General features: G+C 44.3%; 1 protein-coding gene across 7 annotated transcripts in view; it reads left to right on the forward strand.

Annotated features, from left to right (window-relative positions):
• map7d3 (MAP7 domain containing 3) overlaps positions 1 to 22,647 on the forward strand; it is a 123,296-nt gene that overhangs the window by 37,284 nt on the left and 63,365 nt on the right. For all 7 annotated transcript variants that reach the window (XM_072595644.1, XM_072595639.1, XM_072595642.1 and 4 more), the window contains exons 2-4: positions 12,658 to 12,762; positions 14,997 to 15,077; positions 17,050 to 17,213. In XM_072595644.1, coding sequence (XP_072451745.1) covers positions 12,658 to 12,762; positions 14,997 to 15,077; positions 17,050 to 17,213 — 350 coding nt within the window. The remainder of the gene's footprint in view (positions 1 to 12,657; positions 12,763 to 14,996; positions 15,078 to 17,049; positions 17,214 to 22,647) is intronic.

A 22,647-nucleotide genomic window follows, 5' to 3' on the forward strand; every position in this document is an offset into this window, starting at 1 on the left:
AGTCATAGAGATGTACAGCATGGAAACGGGCCCTTCGGTCCAACCCGTCCATGCTGACCAGATATCCCAACCCAATCTAGTCCCACTTTCCAGGTTTTTATTGAATTCAAATTCCACCGTTTGCCATAGCGGGATATTGGTACCAATGACAGAGGTAGGAAAAGAGATGAGGTCATGAAAGATCTTTAGATCAAGTAGATTGGATGGGGCGGTGTTTGTGCAGTGTGTCCAGGAAGCTTTTCTAACTCAGTATGTAGATTGTCCAACCAGAGGGGAGGCCATATTGGATTTGGTACTTGGTAACGAACAGAGACAAATGATGGGCTTGGTAGTGGGTGAGCATTTTGGTGATGGTGACCACAATTCTGTGACTTTCACCTTGGTTATGGAGAGAGACAGGTGCGTGCAACAGGGTAGGTTTTACAATTGGGGGAAGGGTAAATACGATGCTGTAAGACAGGATCTGAGGAGCATAAATTGGGAGCATGGGCTGTCAGGGAAGGATGTCGTGGAAATGTGGAACTTTTTCAAGGAACAGATACGACGTGTCCTTGATATGTATGCACTTGTCAGGCAGGAAAGAGATGGTCGTGTGAGGGAACCTTGGGTGATGAGGGAGGTTGAATGCCTTGTCAGGAGGAAGAAGGAGACTTACGTAAGGTTGACGAAACAAGGTTCAGACAGCGTTGGAGGGATACAGGATAGCCCGGAGGGAGCTGAAGAAAGGGCTTAGGAGAGCTAAGAGAGGGCATGAAAAATCTTTGGCGGGTAGGATCAAGGATAACCCCAAGGCCTTTTAGGCGTATGTGAGAAACATGAGAATGACGAGACCGAGGGTAGGTCCGATCAAGGACAGTAGTGGGAGACTGTGTATAGAGTCGGAAGAGATAGGAGAGGTCTTGAATGAGTACTTTTCTTCAGTATTTACAAATGAGAGGGACTGTATTGTTGAAGAGGAGAGTATGAAACTGACTGGTAAGCTAGAGGAGATACTTGTTAGGAAGGAAGATGTGTTGAGCATTTTGAAAAACTTGAGGATAGACAAGTCCCTCAGGCCTGATGGGATATATCCTAGGATTATGTGGGAAGCAAGAGAGGAAATTTCAGAGCCGTTGGCAATGGTCTTTTCATCTTCACTGTCAATGGGGGTGGTGCCGCCAAGGGACTGGAGAGTGGCGAATGTTGTGCCCTTGTTCAAAAAAGGGAATAGAGATAACCCCAGGAATTACAGGCCAGTTAATCTTACTTGGGTGGGAGGCAAAGTAATGGAAAGGGTACTGAGGGATAGAATTTATGAGTATCTGGAAAGACACTGCTTGATTAGGGACAGCCAGCACAGATTTGAGAGGGGTAGGTCTTGCCTTACAAGTCTTATTGAACTCTTTGAGGAGGTGACCAAGCATGTGGATGAGGGTATAGCAGTGGATGTAGTGTACATGGATTTTAGTAAGGCATTTGATAAGGTTCCCATGGTAGGCTTATGCGGAAAGTCAGGAGGCATGGGATAGAGGGAAATTTGGCCAGTTGGATAGAGAACTGGCTAACCGGTCGAAGGCAGAGAGTGGTGGTAGATGGTAAATATTCAGCCTGGAGCCCAGTTACATGTGGAGTTCCGCAGGGATCAGTTCTGGGTCCCCTGCTGTATGTAATTTTTATTAATGACTTGGAAGAGGGAGTTGAAGGGTGGGTCAGTAAATTTGCAGACGATACGAAGATTAGTGGAGTTGTGGATAGTGAGGAGGGCTGTTGATAGTAATGTCTGAATTACTTCCCAATGTCATGTATAAGTGAGTAAAGGTTAGTCCAGATGAATGTAGAAGGTAAGCTTTAGATTTCTAGGACATTGGGACTGTTTTGAGGAGCACTGGGATTTGTACAAAGGATGCACCTGAACTGGACTGGAATCAACATCCTTGTGGGGATGATATTAGGTGATGCTGGGGAGAGTTGAAATTACCTTGATGGATTTGGAATCCAGAGGGAATAGTCAGCAAGGGAAGATAGACGGCTAAAATTAGAAGTGACAGCAAGTGAGTCAGGAAGGCATAGACATTATGGGCAAATTAAGGCACAAGGGAATTTGTCGCGGTTGGATGATATTTATTTTAATGCAAAGAGTCTGACAAAGCAAATGAGTTGAGGGCACAAGTTAAAACATGAAGGTACAATGTCATTGCTGTCAATGAGACATGGTTGGAAGAGGGGCAGGATTAGTATCCCAGGATACGTGGTTCTCAGGCGAGACAGGGAAGGAGATAAAAAGGAGAAGGTGTCGCAATTTCGATGAAATCTTAAGTTTCTCAAATAAAGCCACATGGGTAGAATTCTGAAACCACAAAAGGAGCAATCTCATTGCTGGGAGTGTACTCTAGACCCCCTAACAGTCTGAGAGAAATAGGAAAGTAGGTATATAGGTAAATTTCAGGCAAATGTACGAGTAATAGGATCATACGGAATTTCAACTTCCCTGACATTAACTGAGATAGGCATTGTGTGAAAGGTTTGGAGGGAGTGGAATTCTTAAAATGCATCTGGAGAGCTTTGTAAGCCGGAACAGAGAAGGGAGTAGTCTGGACTTAATTTTATGTAACGGATTTTATGTATTGGGTGGCACGGTGGCTCAGTAGTCAGTACTGCAGCCTCACAGGGTCCCAGGTTTGATTCCAGCCTCTGGCGACTGTCTGTGTGGAGTTTGCACATTCTCCCTGTGTCTGCTTGGGTTTCCTCCGGGTGCTCTGGTTTCCTCCCGCAGTCCAAAGATGTGCAGGTCAGGTGAATTGGCCATGCTAAATTGCCCATAGTGCTAGGTGCATTAGTCAGAGGGAAATTAGTCTGAGTAGGTTACTCTTCGGAGGGGTCGGTGTGGACTGGTTGGCCCGAAGGGCCTGTTTCCACATTGTAGAGAATCTAGTCATCTAGAAGCTGAGTAAGTGTTTGAAGTATCAGTGGGGAGTGTTTTGCCAATATAATCATAACTCCATAAAATTCAAGATTGTTCGGGAAAAGGACAAGAATGGGCCTGAAAGCCAAGCTCCCAACTGGGGGAGGGCTAACTTTAATACAATCAGCTGTGATTTGTCCCCAGTGGTCTGGGATGCTTTCAAGTAAATCTGTTTCCAAGTGGGATGCATTCAAGAAGGAAATACCATATATACCTGTGTATAGGTTGATCTCGTGAATAAGTCGACCCTTATTTTGGCCAAAACATCTGGTATTTTTCATATACCTCATGTGTAAGTGGATCCTATTTTTTTTCAGGGGTCTCTTCCTGACCATATATGATTAGATTAGATTCCCTACAGTGTGGAAATGAGCCATTCGGCCTAACAAGTCCACACCAACCCTCCGAAGAGAAACCCACCCAGACCCATTTCCCTCTGACTAAAGCACCTAACACTATGGACAATTTAGCATGGCCAATTCACCTGGCCTGTACATCTTTGGGAGGAGACCAGAACACACACAGGAAACCCACGCAGACACTTGGAGAATGTGCACACCCCACGCAGACAGTCACCCAAGACTGGGATTGAACCTGGGTCCCTGGCGCTGTGAGGCAGCAGTGCTAACCACTGAGCCACCGTGCAGTCTTAAAGGGCATGATTTGCACATTTTTGATTCAAATGCAATGCCTGCGTCATCACATGTTACACACACCAGTATATATTTGCACAGCGTGATCTTCAGATTGTCAAATTGAATGTTGATAACTATATATACTCTATCTAATTTATGTAATATTTACATACATATATTTGCCCTGTGCATGCAAATCCCCCCATTAGATGGCCTGACCACCTGCTGTGGTTTTTGTGGTTTCAGAATTCTACCCATGTGGCTTTATTTGAGAAACTTAAGATTTCATCCTTCCTTACAGCTGTAATAGCTTCCCTGATCGAAATTTTACGTTTGTACATATGTGGAGACCTGCATTCACGTAACGGTACTGGTAGCTGGAATATGGTATGTCGGTACCATTCTACCGTAGCAGGCAGAATGGAGACAGTTATTTTGTAGATAAATATTCAATAATAGCTATAGTTCTCATTCCTTTTGTTTATTGTTTTATGTAGAGATTTGGCTCTTGTTTGTCCCTTTTTTGACTCATGCCAAGCATGAATTTCATCCCCTCAAACAATACCTTGTGTGTAAGTTGACCCCCTAATTTCAGCTTTAAAAAAGTCTTCAAAACATGACCTATGCACTAGTATATATGGTATAGAGAGTACGGAGCCAGCATCCTCCAATAAAGAGGGTGGGACTATCAAATCCTGTGAACCCTGAATATCAAATATTAGATTAGATTCCCTACAGTATGCAAACAGACCCTTCGGCTCAACAAGTTCACACCAACCGTACAAAGAGTAACCCACTCAGACTCAGTCCCCTACCCTATATTTACCCCTGACTAACGCACCTAACACTATGGGCAGTTTAGCATTGCCAATTCAACTGATGACATTTTTGGATTGTGGGAGGAAACCAGGACACCCAGAGGAAACCCACATAGACATTGGGGGAATGTGCAAACTCCTCACAGACAGTCCCCCAATGTGTGAATTGAGCCGGGTCCCTGGTGCTATGTGGCAGCAGTGCTAACCACTGAGCCAACATGCTGCCCCAAAGGATATAGGGCACTGGATTAAGAGGAAAAAGGGAGACTTACAGCAGAGGTCCTAGAGGAATATTGAATGTGCAAAAGGGAAATTCGGAAAGCTAAATGGGCTATGAAAGGATACTACTGAAAAATGTGTTGCTGGAAAAGCTTATGCCGGGAACGTCAATTCTCCTGTTCCTTGGATGCTGCCTGACCTGCTGCGCTTTTCCAGCAACACATTTTCAGCTCTGATCTCCAGCATCTGCAGTCCCCACTTTCTCCTATGAAAGGATGCTGACAGGTAAAATAAAGAAAAGTCTGAAGTTATTTTACAAATGCATTCATGGTAAAAGGATATTGAGAGAAAAGAGTAGGGCCCATTTAAGGTAATTTGTGTGTGGATCCAGAGGATGTAGGTAGGATTCTAAATGAATATTATGTGTTAATGTTCACTAGTGACAGGGAGGAATCTAGAAATCAGGAAAAGGGCCTGTGATACACTTAAAGAAATGACCATAGATAGGCAGGAGGTCCTGAGTGGTCTAGTAGGCTTAAAAGTAGATAAACCTCTTGGCTGGATGAAATGTATCCCAGGCTGTTGAATGAGGCAAGGAGGAAATAGTCAGGGCGCTTGCAAAAATCTTCAATTTTTATCTGGCCTCTGGGGAGGTACTAGAGGACAGGCAATAGACAATAGACAATAGATGCAGGAGTAGGCCATTCTGCCCTTCGAGCCTGCACCGCCATTCAATATGATCATGGCTGATCATTCCTAATCAGTATCCTGTTCCAGCCTTATCTCCATACCCCTTGACTCCACTATCTTTAAGAGCTCTATCCAATTCTTTCTTAAATGAATCCAGAGACTGGGCCTCCACTGCCCTCTGGGGCAGAGCATTCCACACAGCCACCACTCTCTGGGTGAAGTAGTTTCTCCTCATCTCTGTCCTAAATGGTCTACCCCGTATTTTTAAGTTGTGTCCTCTGGTTCGGCATTCCCCCATCAACGGAAATATGTTCCCTCCTGCCAGAGTGTCCAGTCCTTTCATAATCCTATACGTTTCAATCAAATCCCCTCTCAGTCTTCTAAACTCAAGGGTATACAAGCCCAGTCGCTTCAGTCTTTCCGTGTAAGGCAATCCTGCCATTCCAGGAATTGACCTCGTGAACCTACGCTGCACTCCCTCAATAGCCAGAATGTCTTTCCTCAAATTTGGAGACCAGAACTGTACACAGTACTCCAGGTGTGGTCTCACCAGGGCCCTGTACAGCTGCAGAAGCACCTCTTTGCTTCTGTACTCAATCCCTCTTGTTATGAAGGCCAGCATGCTATTAGCCTTCTTCACGACCTGCTGTACCTGCATGCTTGCCTTCATTGACTGGTGGACAAGAACACCCAGATCTCTCTGAACAGCCCCTTTACCTAATTTGATACCATTGAGGTAGTAATCTGCCTTCCTGTTCTTGCCACCAAAGTGGATAACCATACATTTATCCACATTAAACTGCATTTGCCATGCATCTGACCACTCACCTAACTTGTCCAGGTCACCCTGTAATCCCCTAACATCCTCATCACATTTCACCCTACCACCTAGCTTTGTGTCATCAGCAAATTTGCTAATGTTATTGCTGATACCATCTTCTATATCATTTACATATATTGTAAAAAGCTGCGGTCCCAGCACGGATCCCTGCGGTACCCCACTGGTCACTGCCTGCCATTCCGAAATGGAGCCGTTAATCACTACCCTTTGTTTCCTATTAGCCAACCAATTCTCTATCCAATCTAGTACTTTGCCCCCAATCCCGTGCGCCCTAATTTTACTCACTAACCTCTTGTGTGGGACTTTATCAAAAGCTTTCTGAAAGTCCAGGTACACTACATCCACTGGATCTCCCTCGTCCATCTTCCGAGTTACATCCTCAAAAAATTCAAGAAGATTAGTCAAGCATGATTTCCCCTTCATAAATCCATGCTGACTCTGTCCTATCCTGTTACTATTATCCAGATGTGCCGTAATTTCATCCTTTATAATAGACTCCAGCATCTTTCCCACCACTGAGGTCAGACTAACTGGTCTATAATTTCCTGCTTTCTCCCGCCCAATATGGTACTGTTACTCAAGAAGGGAGCAAGGGGTAATCCAGGAAACGACAAAGCAATCAGTCTAACCTCTGTGGAGGGGAAACAGTTGGAAACAATTCTAAACGACAGAATTATTCTGCATTTGGAGAGGCAGGGATTCATCAGGAACAGTCGGAATGGTTTCGTTAAGGGAAGGCTGTGTCTGATCGAGTTGATTGAATTTTCCGACGAGGTGATCAGGTCTGTGGGTGGGGGTGATGCTATTGATGTAGTCTACTGGATTTCAGCAAGGCTTTTGATAAGGTCCCATATGGGAGTCAGATAGCAAAGGTAAGAGCCTGTGGGATCCTTGGAAATTTGACTCCAGAATTGGGTGGAGTGGTAGGAGGCAGAGAGTGATGATTGAGGGGTGTTTTTCCAACTTGAAGTCTGTGACAAGTGGGTTCCTACAGGAGGCGGTGTTGGGGCCTTTGATGTTTGGCCCTATCTCCTTTTAATCTGAGATTTCGAAGCTACTTGGATGCTGCCTGAACTGCTGTGCTCTTCCAGCACCACTAATCCAGAATCTGGTTTCCAGCATCTGCAGTCATTGTTTTTACCTCCTTTTAATCTGAGCAGACCACTCAGAAGCTCCTATTTGTCTGTGTTAACTTCTTTAATTGTGTCACAGACTCTCTCCCTGCCACTCAGCCAATTATAACTAACTTAGACTTGAATGTTGGAGGGTTATCAGTCAGTTCACAGACAATGTAAAAATTCAGTAAATAGGAGGAGAGCCTTAGTTTACAGGAGGGTGTAGGTAGGCTGGACAAATGTGCTGACCACTGGGAAATGAAATTGGATCCAGCTCACTGTGAGGTGATGCACATGGGCAGGACCAACAAGGTGCGGGAATACCTGATGAACGGTAGGACCCTGGGAAGCACCAAGGATCAGAGGGACCTTGGTGTGTTCATACACTGCTCCCTTAAGGTGGGCAAAGTGGTTGAGAAGGCATATGGGATACTTGTTTTAACTAACCAAGGCACAGTGTTGAAGAGCAGGGGAGGTCATGCTGAAACTGAATGAAATGTTGGTTCAGTCACAACTGAGTATTGTGTGCAGTTCTGGTATCCCCATTGTAGGAGGGATGTGACAACAGTAGAGAGGATGCAGAGGAGATTTACCAGGATGTTCCTAGGCTGGAGAGTGATGAAGGGAGATTGGACAGACTGGGGTTGGAGCAGAGGAAATTGAGAGGGACATGATTGAGATGTACAAAATTATGAGGAAACATTTTTTACATTCAGAGGGTGGTGAAAATCTGGAACTGCCTGCCTGTGAGGGTACTGGAAGTAGAAATTGACATAACATTTAAGTAGTATTTAGCTGTGCAGTTGATGCCAGGGGCAGACAAGGCTATGGGTCAAATGCTGAAAAATGGGATCTACCTGTAGTTCATGGATTTTAGCGGTTTGAGAAGACAGCTCACCACCTCAAAGGAACAGGCAATCAATGCTGGTTAACCAGCGACACCCATATCCCACATGTGAATTAAAGACGACATTGATTAATGACAAACATAATGTAACTAAAGAGTGACAAATCCCCAGGACTTGATGGATTATATCTGATAGTAAAGTAAGGAAGCACATTGTAGATCCTGAACTGTAATCTTTCAACTTCTCTATGTTCAAGAATTGACCCCCAGGATTGGAAAATTGCATGTCAGTCTGCTAGTTAAGAAGGATGAAAGAGGATAGATCAAGGTACTTTCTAGATGATATGAAGTTAAATACAGTGGATGATGTCCAAAGACACTTGGAGGTTCAGGTGCATAAATCTTTAAAATGCCAGGAACAGGTTCAGGTAATACTCAAGAAAGCTAATGGAATGCTGGTCTTTCCGTCGAGAGGACTGAAGTACATAGGTGCAAAGGTAAAAGGTAAAAATGAAGGGCTTTTGCCCGAAACGTCAATTTCGCTGCTCGTTGGATGCTGCCTGAACTGCTGTGCTCTTCCAGCACCACTAATCCAGTACCTAGGTGCAAAGTAATGCTGCAGTTATACAAAATACTGTTTAGACCCGACTTGGAGTATTGAGAGCAAATCGGGACACACACTTTAGGAAAGATATTTTGTCCTCGGAGGGAGTACAACATCAGCTTACAAGAATGATGCCTGGGCTTTAGGGATTAAGTTATGAGGAGAGATTATCCAAATTTAGCCTGTTTTTCTAGAATTTAGAAGGTAAGAAGGTAACTTGATCAAAGTCTTCAAGATATTAACAAGAAAAGACAGGGTAGGTAAAGGTAAACTATCTCCACTAGTTGGATATTCTAGAATAAAATAGAAGGCATTGTTTAAGAATTAGGGTCAAACTATTTCGGAGAGCTAAGAGCATAAGGAGCAGGAGTAGGCCATCTGACTTTTTGAGCTTGCTCTGCCATTCAGTCAGATCATGGCTGATCTTTTTGTATCCTCAGTTCCACTTACCCACCCTCTCACCAAAACCCTTAATTTCTTTACTGTTCAAAAAATGATCTATCTTAGTTTTAAAAACGTTCAACGCTCAACTACTTCACTGGGCAGGGAATTCCACAGCTTCACAACCGTCTGGGTAAAGATGTTCCTCGTCTGTTCAGTCCTAAATCTGTTGCACCTAATTTTGAGGCGATATCTCCTTGTTCTAGTTTCACCCACCAGTAGAAACAATCTCCCTGCTTCTATCTTATCTATTCCCTTCATAATTTTATATGTTTCTATAAGATTGCTGCACCCCCCCCCCCTCCAATTTCTTCTAAATTTCAATGGATATAATCCCAGTCTACTCAGTTTCTCCTAATAAGCCAATCCTCTCAACTCCAGAATCAACCTAGTGAGTCCGCTCTGCACCTCCTCCAGTGCCAGTCCATCCTTTCTTGAGTAAGGAGACCAAAACCGTACACAGTACTCAAGGTGTGGTCTCACCAGCACCTTCTCCAACTGCTTTTAAACTCAATCCCTTTAGCAATGAAGGACAAAATTCCATTGACCTTCCTAATTACCTGTTACATCTGCAAAGCAACCTTCTACGATTCATGCACAAGGACACCCAGGCCTCTCTGTAGAGCAGGATGCTGCAATTTTTAACCCTTCAAGTAATAGTTCTTTTTACTGTTATTCCTACCAAAATGTATGACTTCACATTTATCAACACTCTACTGCATCTGCCAGACCTTTGCCCACTCACTTAAACTGTCTACATCCCTCTGCAAAGTTTCTCAGTCCTCTGAACACTTTGCTCTACCACTCATCTTAGTGTCATCTGTGAGTTTTGACACACTACACATGGTCCCCAAATCCAAATCATCTATGAAAATAATAAATAATTGTAGTCCCAGCACTGATAACTGAGGCATCCCACTAGCTGCTGATAGCAACCACAAAAGCACTCATTTATCCCCATTCTTTGCTTTCTGTTAGTCAACCAATCCTCTATCCATGCTAATACATTGCTTGTAATACAATGCACCTTTATCTTATGCAGCAGCCTTTTGTACGGCATCTTGTCGAATGCCTTTTAAATTCAGATACAGCACATCTAAGGGTCCCCATTGTCCACTGTGCTTGTAATGTCTTCATAGAATTCCAGTAAATGTTGCTTCCAGATGTTAGGAAGCACTTCTACAAATGAAGAGTGGTACTTGTTTGGAGAACACTCCAACAAAAAATAGTTGATGCTGGATCAGTTGTTGATTTTAAATCTAAGACAAATATTTGTTAAGCAAAGGTATTATGGAATATGGACCAAAGGTGACTATGTGGAGTTAAGCCACAGGTCTCATTGAATGGTGGAACAGGCTCAAAGGCCTCAATGGCCTACTACTGTTCCTGTGGTCCTTTGACTCTTGCTGCACAAAGTCTCCCTGCTTTGCATGTGCATGCAGTGCTATGTTGCAGCTGCTCTTGAGAACTGGTAATACGCAGTGATATTCACTTGTCTCATATCCTGTAAGCAAGTACACTGGTCCCCTGTCCCCGCAGGGGATGTATTCCAAGACCTGCCATGGAAGCCTGAAACCACGGATAGGTGCGAACCTATTCATTTAAGTGGGAAATGGACCTTCCTGGTAGCCTCCTGGTCCCTGGTTCTGGAATGTTCCCTACTATTTGTTCAGGCCGTGGTAAACTGTGGGTAACTGAAACCATGGAAAATACACCCGTATCTAATAATGTATAATGCTACAGCTCTGGCACAATGTGTGGAGAGTGAAAGAGTTTTGATTTCAGTGATTTGTTTTTTCAATTCATTGGATGATGGCATGGCCGGCTAGGCCAGCATTTATTGCCCATCCCATAGGGCAGTTTAAGCGTCAACTACATTGCTGTGCTTGTGGGTCTGAAGTCTCACGTAAGGATGGTGGTTTCCTTCCCTAAAGGACATTAGTGACCCAGATGGGTTTTTCTGGCAATCAACAATGGATTCACGGTCACTCTATTAGACGCTTAATTCCAGAGTTTTATTGAATTCAAATTTTGCGATCTGCTGTGGTGGCATTCAAACCTGGGTCCCCAGAACTTGACCTGCGTCCCTGGATTAACAGGCCAGTGAGAGTACCACCAGGCCAGTGCCTTGCCCTTAGAACTGTGTTCAGAACTTGCTTTGAAAGATTGTCACTGGATTTGAAATGTAACACTGTTTTTCTCTCCACAAATGCTAGGTGACCTGATGAGTTTCTCCAGCATTTTCTGTTTTCCTGATTTTCAGCATCTGCTGTATTTTTGCTTTTAATATAAAAAATTAAAGTATAAATATTGCAGTCAATAGCTGTTTTAACAATATGCCTTGGAAAATCTCCCTGTTGTGCTGTACACTGGGATGCCACATGTAACCATACAAATTGCAAATGCTGGAAATCTGATCAATCTGTAATGTTAACTCTGACAATGCCAATGCTGTTGAATGAGTATTTCCAACATTTCCTATTTATACTGGAAATAACATAGCCCTTTATTGGTCTTTTTGTCAATAACAATGGGTCAGAAATATTGTGCAGTATTGTCGTATTTGATCAGTTGTCAATATGTTGCATTCATTTTCACAAACTGCTGTCCAGAACTGGTATTCCATAATGGGTGCTGTGTGTCCTTCCGAAAACAACTATTTGTGACTATGCTATTAGATAGTCATAGAATTTAGCAGGACATGGACTATGATATGGGTGAGGGCATCACTAGTGATGTTTAACAGAGAAGTGTGAATGGTACATTTTAGTCTGAAGAATGAGCAGATGGTTTAGCGTTGAAGGGTTATAAGAGCAGAGACCTACAGTTTCAATCTTCAAACTTTGGAGGTGCAAGACAAATTGAGAACACTTTTGTACAGCCATATGGAACCCCAGGCTTTATTGATAGAGGAATAGGGTACAAAAGCATTGGGAGCTCTACAAAACCATTATAAACCATTGGTTAAGATGCAGTTAAGTTGTTCAGTTAAGGCCCTACTGGAAAGATGTCAGGGTCTTAGACAGGAAGCAGAAGCTAGAATGGGATGAGGGACATCAGTTACATGGAGAAGGTGGAATTGTTCTCCTTTCTAACAGAGATGTCTGACAGGAAATTCACAAAGATGGTTGCAATCATGAAGGCTTCTGATAGAATAAATAAAGAGAACATGTTTCTGGTGGCTGGAGGGTCAGTAACCAGAGGAGGGATGAGTGAGGATAATTGGCAAAAGAACCAGAAACTAAAGAGATTCCCTTTTTGATATTGGTTGTGGAACGATCGTGACCATATTGCCTGAAGAGCTGGTGGATGCATATTCAATCATGACTTTGAAATGAGAATTATTTAGAAAGGAATATGTACAAAGCAGTGAGGAAAGAGAAGTGGAGTGGCAGTAGTGAATTGCTCTTTTCAAAAGCAAACACCAGCACGATTGGCCATCTGTTTCTCACCTGTGCTATATTATTTTGAAGATTGATGTTTTGTTTTCTGTCTTTCTTTCTCAGTTGCTGCAGCACAAGCCCAAGCAGAGGAAAGGAGAAGCCAAAGTGTAAATAGTCCTGTTTCCTCTGATCCACCACCAGTCGTTGCAAAGGCACCAACCAAACCAGGTATCTGGATCTTTGCTGAGCTGAGCTTGCATGACCAGGATCAACAATCTCCACCTGATTCAATGTCCATTCTGTGGCAAGTCCATCCCCTAGTTTGTACGCAGTCTGGTTTGGATCATTGTAAACCAGCCGCTGATGTGCATTTAAACCAGTTTTAAATTGGTTATTCCACTTAGATGCTTAAGAGTACAGTGCAAGTAGCCATTTAACATCTGGCTCTTTATCACCAAGCAAAGGATTCCCACAACAAAGTGCACAGTGATTTTAGTCTGAACATCAATGTTCCTATCTCACCCCCTTTCCTACAAAACCACTTTGGCTGCAAAATGGGGTGAATAAAAGTTTTGAGCAAAGAACAGGAGGTTTTGAGAGCTGGCACAAGGACAGTGAAATGATGGACTCTTTGCTGTGTTTTCTGTGACTTGGTTTGCTAAATCAAATTTATTATTATTTATATTCCCTGATTATAGAGCTGATCTCTCTTCTAGATCTACACTTTGCTAATCTTTCTTTCTTGCTGGGTATCTTTGTCTCTCCTACTTCCCAAAGCACTTCACATTCTGGTGCTGCAATTACTGGGATGGAAGAATAACAGATAAGTCTTGCACAATTGATTCAGTTGGTCATTGACGAGCATTAGTACCTCATTTTTGATTCAGTATTCAGACCCCAAGAGGCGTACCTTACTTGTGCAATTCTGAGGCATTGAAATTAGGAGTGGGAATATGCAATTCAGCCCTTCAAACCTGTCCTGCCATTAAATATGATCATGGCTGGTCTGACCTTGGTTTCAACTCCACTTTCCAGCCAGCTCCCCATAGCCCTTTATCCGACTTTTTATCAGAAACATATCTATTTCTTTCTTGAATCTGGTGATGTATTCTGCCTCCACTGCACTCTGGGGCAGTGAGTTCCATAGATTTACAATCTTATCCTCATCTCAGTTTTGAACCCATCTCCTCTCACTCGATGTCTATAACCTCTTGTCTGAGACAGGTTCCTCCTTGCGAAACAATGTTCCACATTCAACTTGTCAGTCCCCTTCAGCATTTTATATACCTCAATCAGATCCCACTCCCCGAATTCCAGTGAGTACAAATGCAAGCTGTTCAACTGCTCCTCATACGCCAGCCCTGGGATCAACCTGGTGACCCTCCTCTGAACTGCCTCCAGTGTCACCGCATACTACCTCGGGTAAAGAAACCAAAACTGGGCATGCGACTCCAGGTGTGGTCTCGCCAATGCCGTAAATAATTGTAACAACGCTTCATTACTTTTCTCATCCAGTTCTTTGCAATAAATCCCAAAATTCCATTGGCCTTTCTTAACATATGGTGCATCTGCATGCCCACTTTCTGAAATAGGGCGACACGGTGGTTAGCACTGCTGCCTCACAGCGCCAGAAACCTGGGTTCAATTCCTGCCTCAGACGACTGACTGTGTGGAGTTTGCACATTCTCCCTGTGTCTGCGTGGGTTTCCTCTGGGTGCTCCGGTTTCCTCCCACTGTCCAAAGATGTGCAGGTTAGGTGAATTGGCCAGGCTAAATTGTCCATAGTGTTAGGTGAAGGGGTAAACCTAGGGGGAATGGGTCAGAGTGGGTTGCGCTTCGGCGGGTCGGTGTGGACTTGTAGGGCCGAAGGGCCTGTTTCCACACTGTAAGTAATCTAATCTAATCTAATTCATGCACAAGGACATCCAGATCTCTCTGCACTGACACTCTCTGAATCTGCTATCCATGTAAATAATAATTTGCCCATTGAATTTTCCCACTGAAAAGCTAACCTTGCACTTATGCACATTAAACTCCATCTGCCAGGTTCCGGCCCATTCTCCTATCTCATCAGTATCCATTTGTCAACTCTTTATCTCCTCCTCACTATCTGCTTTCCCACCTACTATCGTATCATCTGCAAATTTTGCTATGTTACATTCTGTCTCTGCTTGCAGATTATTTCTATGTTGAGGTCCAAGAACTGAACCCTGCAGCATCCCACTAGTTACAGTTCATCATTGACAAGACCATAGCTCTTGCTGATGTTCCAGTTACATTCAGTCTTGAGTGTTCCAAATACATTATACCTCAGTCTATCAGTAGAAGTGTTTCTGCTGATTGGTTGCTCTGTCCCTCCAACGAGGCTTGCTTTGTCAGTAGAATTCTGAGTAATAAATAAAATTCTCATTAACCAGTTTGTCATCTCTCCTCACTAATGTTATGTGATTTCTCTTGATCAGTAATAGACGGCTCCACTCTAAAGACAGTTGAAAGACAGCGACTCGCCAAGGAGCGGCGAGAAGAAAGGGAGAAAGAATTTGGTGAGTGACAACTTTTCAACGGGAGTAATGTGTGTGAGCGAGGGAGGAGGGTATGGAGAAAAGAGGAGTGTCGAGACAGGGGTTTGGGACAGGTAACACATAGAGTAGAATCCCTACAATGTGAAAACAGGCCCCTCGGTCCAACAAATCCACTCCGAAGAGTAACCCACCCAGACCTATTCCCCTACCCTATTATCCTATATTTACTCCTGACTAATGCACCTAACCTACACATCCCTGAACACACACTATATGGGCAATTTAGCATGGCCAATTCACCTAACCTGCACATCTTTGGATTGTGGGAGGAAACCAGATTACCCAGAGGAAAGCCGCGCAGACACTGGGAGAATGTGCAAACACCACACAGACAGTCCCCCAATGCTGGACTTGAATCTGGGTCCCTGGCACTGAGGAGAAAGTGAGGACTGCAGATGCTGGAGATCAGAGCTGAAAATGTGTTGCTGGAAAAGCGCAGCAGGTCAGGCAGCATCCAAGGAGCAGGAGAATCGACATTCCGGGCATGAGTACTTCTTCAGGAATGAGGAAAGTGTATCCAGCAGGCTAAGATAAAAGGTAGGGAGGAGGGACTTAGGGGAGGGGCGTTGGAAATGCGATAGGTGGAAGGAGGTTATGGTGAGGGTGATAGGCCGGAGTGGGGGTGGGGGCGGAGAGGTCGGGAAGAAGATTGCAGTTTAGGAAGGCGGTGCTGAGTTCGAGGGTTGGGACTGAGACAAAGTGGGGAGAGGGGAAATGAGGAAACTGGAGAAATCTGAGTTCAGATTTGAACTGAGGCAGCAGTGCTAACTGCTGAGCAACCGTGCTCCTGTTGAAGGGCAGGGTGTGGGAGTAGGTCTGAGGTGGAGATGAGTGTGGAAATAGGTGGTGTATGGAGATGATTTGCATTTTTGTTTAGTGAGTCATACAGTGCAGAGAAGGCCCTTTAGCTCATTGAGCCTGTACCGACAATGACTCACCACTAATGGCACACTAATGCCAATTTCCTGCACTTGTCCCATATTCTTGAATGTTATGATATTTCAAATGCTCATCCAAATATTTTTTTAAAGTTGTAAGGTTTTGAGCGTCCACTGCATTCCCACACAGTGCATTCCAGATTCCCATCACCCATTGAGTAGAAAACATTGCTTTCTCAAATGCCCTGTGAATCTCCTGCCCCTTAGCGTAAAAGCTATGCCCTCTTGGGATTGACCCCTCAACCAAGGGGTGGTGGAGGGAGTGAATTTTGAAGGCGGTGGATATTGTGTTAATCAAGTGGGCTGGTTTTATTTAGCCTATGACTCAGCCTGTTAAGAGATGATATTACACACCTCTGAACCAAGTGGAACTTGAACTCAGGCTTCCCAGTCCAGGGGTCGGGATACTACTCAGTGTTCCCTGGATGGTGTCAAGCTGTTTGAGTTTTGTTGGGGCTGCACCCATTCAGACAAGGTGGGGAGCGTTGTTTCTCTCTCTTGACTTGTGGTGTAGACAGTGATCAGGCTTTGGAGAGTCAGGAACCGCTAATCTGGTAGCCACCATATTTATATGGTGAGCCCACTATTAGTTTCAAATAAATGGTTACAACACCTCATCACCCAAAGGGTGTTGATCTTACACTGAGAAGAAAGGATCTGAGGCGAGAATGTGATGTATTGAACAGTGAAGGTCACCATGCTACTATTTATCGAGAGTGTGCTGCTGGAAAGACACAGCAGGTCAGGCAGCATCTGAGGAGCAGGATATTCAATGTTTTGGGCATAAGCCCTTCATCAGATTCACCAAGATGGGTTTATGCCCAAACCGTCGATTCTCCTGCTCCTCGGATGCTGCTTGACCTGCTATACTTTTCCAGCACCACACTCTCGACTCTGATCTCCAGCATCTGCACTCCTCACTTTCTCCTCCATGATAATATTTGTTGCATTTTTTTAATAACTGATCGACTGCTGTTTTACGTTTATACCATTAGCTGCAAAAGAACTTTACATGCTAGAAAAAGAAAAGAAAATAAGACTCCAGTATGAGAAACAAATGGAAGAACGTCAGAGGAAATTGCAAGAACAACGACAGAAGGAGCAGCAGAAGAGAGTTGCGGTGGAAGAGAAACGAAGACAAAAACAGGAAGAAGAAAAGGTCAGCATAGTGGCTGGGGAAGGGCCTTCTCTAAACATTAATTATACTGAGTTTTGCAAAATTGCGTAAGACTTAAAAACAGGAGTAGGCCATTCAACCCCTCAATCATAGAGATGTACAGCATGGAAACAGACCCTTCGGTCCAACCCGTCCATGCCGACCAGATATCCCAACCCAATCTAGTCCCACCTGCCAGCATCCGGTCCATATCCCTCCAAACCCTTCCTATTCATATACCCATCCAAATGCCTCTTAAATATTGCAATTGTACCAGCCTCCACCACTTCCTCAGGCAGGTCATTCCATACACGTACAACCCTCTGTGTGAAAACATTGCCCCTCAGGTCCCTTTTATATCTTTCCCCTCTCACCCTAAACCTATGCCCTCTAGTTGTGGACTCCTCAACCCCAGGGAAAAGACTTTGTCTATTTACCGTATCCATGCCCCTCATAATTTTGTAAACCTCTCTAAGGCCACCCCTCAGCCTCCGACGCTCCAGGGAAAACAGCCCCAGCCTGTTCAGACTCTCCCTGCAGCTCAGATCTCCAACCCTGGCAACATCGTTGTAAATCTTTTCTGAACCCTTTCAAGTTTCACAACATCTTTCCGATAGGAAGGAGACCAGAATTGCACGCAATATTCCAACAGTGTCCTAACGAATTTCCTGTACAGCCGCAACATGACCTCCCAACTCCTGTACTCAATACTCTGACCAATAAAGGAAAACATACCAAATGCCTTCTTCACTATCCTATCTACCTGTGACTCCACTTTCAAGGAGCTATGAACCTGCACTCCAAGGTCTCTTTGTTCAGCAACACTCCCTAGGACCTTACCATTAAGTGTATAAGTCCTGCTAAGATTTGCTTTCCCAAAGTGCAGCACCTCGCATTTATCTGAATTAAACTCCATCTGCCACTTCTCAGCCCATTGGCCCATCTGGTCCAGATCCTGTTGTAATCTGAGGTAACCCTCTTCGCTGTCCACTACACCTCCAATTTTGATGTCATCTGCAAACTTACTAACTGTACTTCTTATGCTCGCATCCAAATCATTTATATAAATGACAAAAAGTAGAGGGCCCAGCACCGATCCTTGTGGCACTCCACTGGTCACAGGCCTCCAGTCTGAAAAACAACCCTCCATCACCACCCTCTGTCTTCTACCTTTGAACCAGTTCTGTATCCAAATGGCTAGTTCTCCCTGTATTCCGTGAGTGGGCGGCACGGTGGTACAGTGGTTAGCACTGCTGCCTCACAGCAGGGTGCTCCAGTTTCCTCCCACAGTCCAAAGATGTGCAGGTCAGGTGAATTGGCCATGCTAAATTACCCATAGTGTTAGGTAAGGGGTAAATGTAGGTGTTGTGCTTCAGCGGGGCGGTGTGGACTTGTTGGGCCGAAGGGTCTGTTTCCACACTGTAAGTAATCTAATCAGTCTCCCATGGGGAACCTTGTCGAACACCTTACTGAAGTCCATGTAGATCACATCTACTGCTCTGCCCTCATCAATTCTCTTTGTTACTTTTTCAAAAAACTCAATCAAGTTTGTGAGACATGATTTCCCACGCACAAAGCCGTGTTGACTATCCCAAATCAGTCCTTGCCTTTCCAAATACATGTACATCCTGTCCCTCAGGACTCCCTCCAACAACTTGCCCACCACCGAGGTCAGGCTCACCGGTCTATAGTTCCCTGGCTTGTCTTTACTGCCCTTCTTAAACAGTGGCACCACGTTTGCCAACCTCCAGTCTTCCAACATCTCACCTGTGACTATTGATGATACAAATATCTCAGCAAGAGGCCCAGCAATCACTTCTCTAGCTTCCCACAGAGTTCTCTGGTACACCTGATCAGGTCCTGGGCATTTATCCACTTTTAACCATTTCAAGGCATCCAGCACTTCCTCCTCTGTAATCTGGACATTTTGCAAGATGTCACCATCTATTTCTCTACAGTCTATATCTTCCATATCCTTTTCCACAGTAAATACTGATTCAAAATATTTGTTTAGTATCGCCCCCATTTTCTGTAGCTCCGCACAAAGGCCACCTTACTGATCTTTGAGGGACCCTATTCTCTCCCTAGTTACTCTTTTGTCCTTAATATATTTGTAAAAACTCTTTGGATTTTCCTTAGTTCTATTTGCCAAAGCTATCTCATGTCCCCTTTTTGCCCTCCTGATTTCCCTCTTAAGTATACCCCTACTTCCTTTATACTCTTCTAAGGATTCACTCGATCTATCCTGTCTGTACCTGACATATGTTTCCTTCTTTTTCTTAACCAAACCCTCAATTTCTTTAGTCATCCAGCATTCCTTATATCTACCAACCTTCCCTTTCACCCTGACAGGAATATACTTTCTCTGGATTCTTGTTATCTCATTTCTAAAGGCTTCCCATTTTCCAGCCATCCCTTTATCTGTGAACGTCTGCCTCCAATCAGCTTTCGAAAGTTCTTGCCTAATACCGTCAAAATTGGCCTTTCTCCAGTTTAGAACTTCAACTTTTAAATCTGGTCTATCTTTTTCCATCACTATTTTAAAACAAATAGAATTACGGTTGCTGGCCCCAAAGTGCTCCCCCAGTGACACCTCAGTCACCTGCCCTGCCTTATTTCCCAAGAGTAGGTCAAGTTTTGCACCTTCTCTAGTAGGTACATCCACATACTTTGGAAAAGAAAAATCAAAACAACAGTTTAAAAGGGAGAAGAGCAGACAAAGGAAGCACATGGTGAGGTCAGTGCAGGAGAGAGAGGGAGAACCTGCACAGTTACTGCCTTTGCTGTTTGAATCCATGTATCGCTGGACATCAGAGTGCATCTGGGAAAATTAACAAACAGTGAAGTTCACTACTGATATTGGAGAAACTGTTGGACGAAGTTCACAGCACAGAATCAGATAAGTTAATTGTTGTTTTAAGTCTGTCCAAGAGAAAGGCTGCAGTAGGGAGTATAGTGGATTCTTTCTTGATTATATGTTTTTGGAGATGAGTCTCTTGATTAAACTTAAAATATAAGCCTTAGCTATTAATTTAACCAGGGGGCAGTGTTTGGAGAGGAATAAGACGGTGTTATTTTCTGGGTCTGTAGATTGTGAAGGAGCAAAAATGGTCTTTGCAGTGACATGTACCTCTCGTCAGATGTGGGAGCTTAAAGAGAGTTTAAGGGTTACAGCGGATTATATCTGCCATAAATGCTGTTGGATTCGAATCTTATCAGATCGAGTGGATCGGTTGGAGAGACAGATAGAAACGATGAGGAATTTGCAACAGTATGTGATGGATCGCAATTATAGGAAGTGGGGGGGATGGGGGCTGGGGAAGAGTCTCCGATACAGTCACATAGATGGGTTAACTCCAGGAAGGGTAAGAGAGGTCGGCACCTAGGGCAGGACTCTTTTGTGGATATACCCATTTCAAACAGGTATGCTGTTTTGGAAAATGTAGGGGGTGATGGATTCTCAGGGGAACGTAGCACAAACAGCCAAGTTTCTGGTATTGAGACTGGCTCTAAAGCAACGAGGGGTACGTCACTTCCAAAAGATCAATTGTGTTAGGGGATTCTGTAGTCCGAGGTACAGACGTTTCTGTGGCCAGCAGTGAAAAAGCAGAATGGTGTGTTGTTTCCCTGGTGCCAGGATCAAGGATGTCTCAGAGAGGGTGCAGAATGTTCTCTCAGGGGAAAGGGGCCAACAGGAGGTCATTGTCCACATTGGAACCAACAACATTGGAAGGGAAAAGGTTGAGACTCTGAAGGGAGATTACAGAGAGTTAGACAGAAATTTAAAAAGGAGGTCCTCAAGGATGGTATTATATCTGGATTATTCCCGGTGCTACAAGTTAGTGATGGCAGGAATAGGAAGATAGAGCAGATGAATGCATGGCTGAGGAGCTGGTGTATGGGAGAAGGATTCACATTTTTGGATCATTGGAATCTCTTTTGGGGTAGAAGTGACCTGTACAAGAAGGATGGATTGCACCTAAATTGGAAGGGGACTAATATAGTGGCAGGGAAATTTGCTGGAACTGCTTGGGAGGATTTAAACTAGTAAGGTGGGGGAGTAGGACCCAGGGAGATAGTGAGTAAAGAGATCAATCTGAGACTGGTACAGCTGAGAGTAGACGTGAGTCAAACAGTCAGGACAGGCAGGGACAAGGTCGGACTAATAAATTAAACTGCATTTATTTCAATGCAAGGGGCCTAACAGGGAAGGCAGGTGAACTCAGGGCATGGTTAGGAACATGGGACTGGGATATCATAGCAATTGTTATGGTTCTGTTCGCCGAGCTGGGAATTTGTCTTGCAAACGTTTCGTCCCCTGTCTTGGTGACATCCTCAGTGCTTGGGAGCCTCCTGTGAAGCGCTTCTGTGCTGTTTCCTCCGGCATTTATAGTGGCCTGTCTCTGCCGCTTCCAGTTGTCAGTTCGAGCTGTCCGCTGTAGTGGCTGGTATATTGGGTCCAGGTCGATGTGTTTGTTGATAGAGTCTGTGGATGAGTGCCATGCCTCTAGGAATTCCCTGGCTGTTCTCTGTTTGGCTTGCCCTATAATGGTAGTGTTGTCCCAGTCGAATTCATGTTGTTTGTCATCTGTGTGTGTGGCTACTAAGGATAGCTGGTCGTGTTGTTTCGTGGCTAGTTGGTGTTAGTGTATACGGATCGTTAACTGTCTTCCTGTTTGTCCGATGTAGTGTTTTGTGCAGTCCTTGCATGGAATTTTGTACACCACATTAGTTTTTGCTCATCTTGGGTATCAGGTCCTTTGTTCTTGTGAGTTGTTGTCTGAGCGTGGCTGTTGGTTTGTGTGCTGTTATGAGTCCTAGTGGTCGCAGTAGTCTGGCTGTCAGTTCAGAAATGCTCCTGATGTATGGTAGTGTGGCTAGTCCTTTGGGTTGCGGCATGTCCTCGTTCCGTTGTCTCTCCCTTAGGCATCTGTTGATGAAACTGCGAGGGTATCCGTTTTTGACGAATACAGAACTACAAAAAGAGGAAGAGGAAAACCTATACAAAGTATTCGCCAAAAACGGATACCCTCGCAATTTCATCAACAGATGCCTAAGGGAGAGACAACGGAACGAGGACATGCCGCAACCCAAAGGACTAGCCACACTACCATACATCAGGAGCATTTCTGAACTGACAGCCAGACTACTGCGACCACTAGGACTCATAACAGCACACAAACCAACAGCCACGCTCAGACAACAACTCACAAGAACAAAGGACCTGATACCCAAGATGAGCAAAAACTAATGTGGTGTACAAAATTCCATGCAAGGACTGCACAAAACACTACATCGGACAAACAGGAAGACAGTTAACGATCCGTATACACTAACACCAACTAGCCACGAAACAACACGACCAGCTATCCTTAGTAGCCACACACACAGATGACAAACAACATGAATTCGACTGGGACAACACTACCATTATAGG

This window comes from Chiloscyllium punctatum, chromosome 25 (genome assembly GCF_047496795.1).
Source record: "Chiloscyllium punctatum isolate Juve2018m chromosome 25, sChiPun1.3, whole genome shotgun sequence".
Classification (NCBI taxonomy): domain Eukaryota; kingdom Metazoa; phylum Chordata; class Chondrichthyes; order Orectolobiformes; family Hemiscylliidae; genus Chiloscyllium; species Chiloscyllium punctatum.